The 3,782-nt window shown below is 42.5% G+C and overlaps 1 protein-coding gene across 1 annotated transcript in view; it reads left to right on the top strand.

The window, feature by feature from the left end:
* UNC80 (unc-80 homolog (C. elegans)) overlaps positions 1-3,782 on the top strand; it is a gene marked incomplete at its 5' end in the record, with an annotated part of 127,435 nt that overhangs the window by 58,515 nt on the left and 65,138 nt on the right. The window contains 2 exons of the mRNA XM_009073891.1: positions 986-1,119; positions 3,715-3,776. Coding sequence (XP_009072139.1) covers positions 986-1,119; positions 3,715-3,776 — 196 coding nt within the window. The remainder of the gene's footprint in view (positions 1-985; positions 1,120-3,714; positions 3,777-3,782) is intronic.

Raw genomic sequence — 3,782 nt, 5'->3', positions numbered from 1 at the left:
TGCTGAAGGCAGAGGTTTTGCAAAAGCTGCTCTGTATGCTGTAAGGAGTACATTGAGGACCATAAAATATGCAGTTGGATATTCTGTTATACTGTATGTCTCGTCTGCATCTGATAGTTCAGATTATTTTAGTCCTTACAAAGTCCTCAATTCATTACTGGTAATGCGTACAGAAGACTTAGCAAGCATCACAGAATTTCTGTGGTTTTATCTAATCCCTGCAGTGTCTTCTCACTTGTTTGGTTCAGTCTTTTTCTTTGCAGAAAGTAATTAGATCATACGTGGGGAAAGCAAGTGGAAACCCTAATCTCTCTGAAGTGTGTGTAGATGGTAATATCAGGCATTACTAAAAAAATGGGTGTGGTTAGTTGTTGTCACAACTAACTTACTTTTTTTGCTTTCTGTTATTCAAAATAGTATTTTTCAATTGATCAAACACTGAAGAATCCTTCACACTTTTCAAGCTCTGAATGGCATTAGGTGGGTTACAAAATGTATGGGCTTTGAAGATGACTTTTTAGGCTCAACTGAGACAAAGCTTCAAGTATTTTGATTATTCCTCTTACCCTTCCCACTTTGTTTTAGGTTAAGCATTTGGATATATAATTTGATTAAGCAGTTTGACTTTTTTTCTCTTGATTATCTCTAAATAACACATGGATTCCTGTCACAAATAAAGCAGCCTGACTTCAAAAGAGGCTGTCTTTTCCAGGGTAGTACCTCAGTGAAGAATCTCTTTGCTGACTATATCTATTTAGAGAAAATTTTCTATATTTGAAAGTACGTTAGTACTATTGCATGTGCTGGTAAATACATGGCTTCACTATGTTTCTTCTTGTGTAGGAAAAGTAGCACAGACAGGGGTCTGGGTTTTCATCTTTTTCAGTGCAGCTTGTATTGTGCACCATATGTGAAAATGTCCATCACCTCTTGGTTCCTGATCTTGTATAAACTCCTTGCTCAGGACAGAAATATTCTTTCCTAGGCACTGTGAATCCTACCAAATGTTGTTGTCCTTTTGCACTGAAAATGGCAGCCTGTCAGCTTCTCCTGGAGATAACCACTTTCCTTCGAGAGACCTTTCGCTACATGCCCAGACCACGGACTGAGCCTCTTGTGGTAAGTGGACCATGTTGGAGAGGGCTGTGCCCACAGAAGTCACTGGGTTCTGGGCTCTGAGGAGAGATAGGGTGGGATAATAACTCCAGTGGACCTCTGCAGGGAGAAAGGAACCCTTGTCGGGTGAATAGAAGATGGGGAGGGCACATCAAACGGGTTAATTAAGAAGTTAAGACTGTGGAAGCACATGTGCTGGAGGTTCAAGTTTCAAAATAGAGAAGAGGGCAGCAGACGGATTGAGAAACCAAGTGCGGGGGACCTGAGTGGTGTGGGAGATGAACTGCAGGAGGAGACTGCTCATGTGCTACCTGGCTGATGAGTTGACAGACAACTGGGCAGGGCAGTTAGGAGAAAGGAACAGAATGATTTACAGAGCTTAAACGCTGCAGATTTTTGGTTTGGGTTAGACCACAGAATTGGAGGGACTGGGGAAGAAAGGGAAGAAAAGGAAACAAAGAAGCAAGGAGAGAACTAAACCTCCCTGAGACTGAGAGGCACAGGCAAATTCTGGCATAAACAGCAAGCTAAATAACTGATTAGGTGACAACGAATGTTGTGAATAGCAGAATCCATGAAACCTGATTTCCAGTGGTTCATTCTTATGTTGATTTCCTTATATCTAATAAATACTACATTGCCTTTAGCCTATTGTTTCACAAAATACACAGGCAAACTGAGCTGAAGGTGACCATCAGCTTTAGAGGTGGTTAGCATAGCATGGGATGAGAATTGAATGGCAGACATGGCTTCATGTTTTAAGCCAAATTTCTTTAGGAAATCAGGATAAAAATTACAAAGAAAGAACGAGAAGCTACCTTGCCAAGTAAGCATGAAGGATTTAGCCGTGCTATTCTGATTTTTGTTAATGACAGATCAAATTTTGCTGATGACAATTGTGCTTGACAAGCTGATTTAGCTGGGCATTATTGTAACTAGGTTCTGAAATTTATTTCAAAGGCTGTGGATGGCCTATGATGAAGTGGCTCAGCCCCAGGTATGCAAGAAGGGCAATTTGAAAAAGCAATATATTCAGCAGAAGTCCTCCTAAACACTTTGTTGATATTTTTGCCACATAATAAATGACCGCATACAAAAGCATGGTAATATCATGGTTTAGAATTCGTCTCAGTTAAGTAGTTAGGCTTGGAACTAAGAGTACATAGGATAATGAAGGTCAACAGAAATTTGTGCTTTTGTGCAGGTAGAAATGCAGCTGATTAATAGCTGTTCAGACTCATATATGGGAGAGAAGGAGGAGGAATTATTCTGTGATGTGTAGGTGGAAGAAATCTTAAGGTCACATTATGCAAAAGTCTATTAGAGAAAATGTCCATAAAGTGCTGCTTCTAATTTTGCGTAGGGGAGGGAAAAGAGGCAACAACACTCCAGATTTAAATATTTAGTCTCTGTATTTTGGAAGTGGTGCTTCCTTTCCAAGAAAATCAGGTACATAATGTTATGGTCCATAAAGCTGAAATTCCAGTAGAGCAAATCTGACTTCCACTGGTGTTTGTAGGCATACCTGTTCCACAGACAGGAGCATAGCTTTAGCAGCCATGAAGAACTGAAACACTTGCAGCTGAATTGGTTGTGATGAACCAGTTTAACTTCCCAGAGACTATGCAAATTTGCCAGGCTGGGGGCATAAGCAACTAGGTACTACGTTTGAGTGAGATAGGCAGTCCTGGGTGAAGTTTCAACCAAGGCCTTTTACTGAATCTGGTGGAGCAGATACAAGCTCACTTTGCAAACTACAGGAATGATGAATACATTCTCTTGGAGCCTGCTACTTCCACAGTAGAACCAGAGAGCTGGAACTCATTTGCTGTAGCGGAAAGTCATTCATTTTAGCTTAGCAGTTGCTGAAGATAGATAAGAGTCAGGCTTTCTGTGTGCTAAGAGGATGCATTTCATTCTGTCAGTTAATTTGTGGGGGCAGCAATTTCCAGGCATGTTGACAAATGGCTGTGAGGAGTAGTGTGTTTAAACACTCCAGGGAGGGGAGCTCTTACCATGCCCTAAGAATGTACCTGTACTGCTACCATGGCTCAGTCAATGCATGCCAGTTTATGAAACTGCTGTGATGCAGACAGATTTGATCACAGGTGTGGGACCTTTGGCTGGTGTTAGCTAGGCTAGTTAAGCCTTGTCAGCACAGCTCAGCTCTGGGCCATGGCTGTTGCACTGTCAGCTAGTGTGCTCTCAGCTTTTCTGCCTCTGATGAGTACAGTGGCAGTGCATTGTCTAATGGAGTACAGAGAGCCTTTTGGAGTACAGACCTAACTACCCATGCAGCACCTTGGCCCACCTTTCACTGCCATCTATCCTTTAGGGACCTGCAGCCAGGGGGTTGGTCCACTCAGCAGTGTTAACCAGCAGTGTGTGTTAGCACCTGTTAACGCTTCTGTAAATGTGGCTCAGCCTGCTGCAAGCCCAAAGAGCAGTTGGATTAGAAAGTGTCAGGGTTGATGGAGAACTGTGTGTTAGAAATAAATTCCCATCTAAAGCAGCTCTTCCTGGAGTTTCTGTGGTTGCAGTGAAATGCATGGGGGCTCATACTACTGGCACAGCTGTGTGGTCTACATTCTGCCACAGGATCTGGAGACCTGCAGGCTGCGTCTGGACCCTGAGATGGACCGGCACAGGTATGAAAGAAAGATCAG

The sequence above is a fragment of the Acanthisitta chloris genome, unplaced genomic scaffold (genome assembly GCF_000695815.1).
Source record: "Acanthisitta chloris isolate BGI_N310 unplaced genomic scaffold, ASM69581v1 scaffold7994, whole genome shotgun sequence".
Lineage (NCBI taxonomy): Eukaryota > Metazoa > Chordata > Aves > Passeriformes > Acanthisittidae > Acanthisitta > Acanthisitta chloris.
This window is presented reverse-complemented; position numbering and strand designations above follow the sequence as displayed.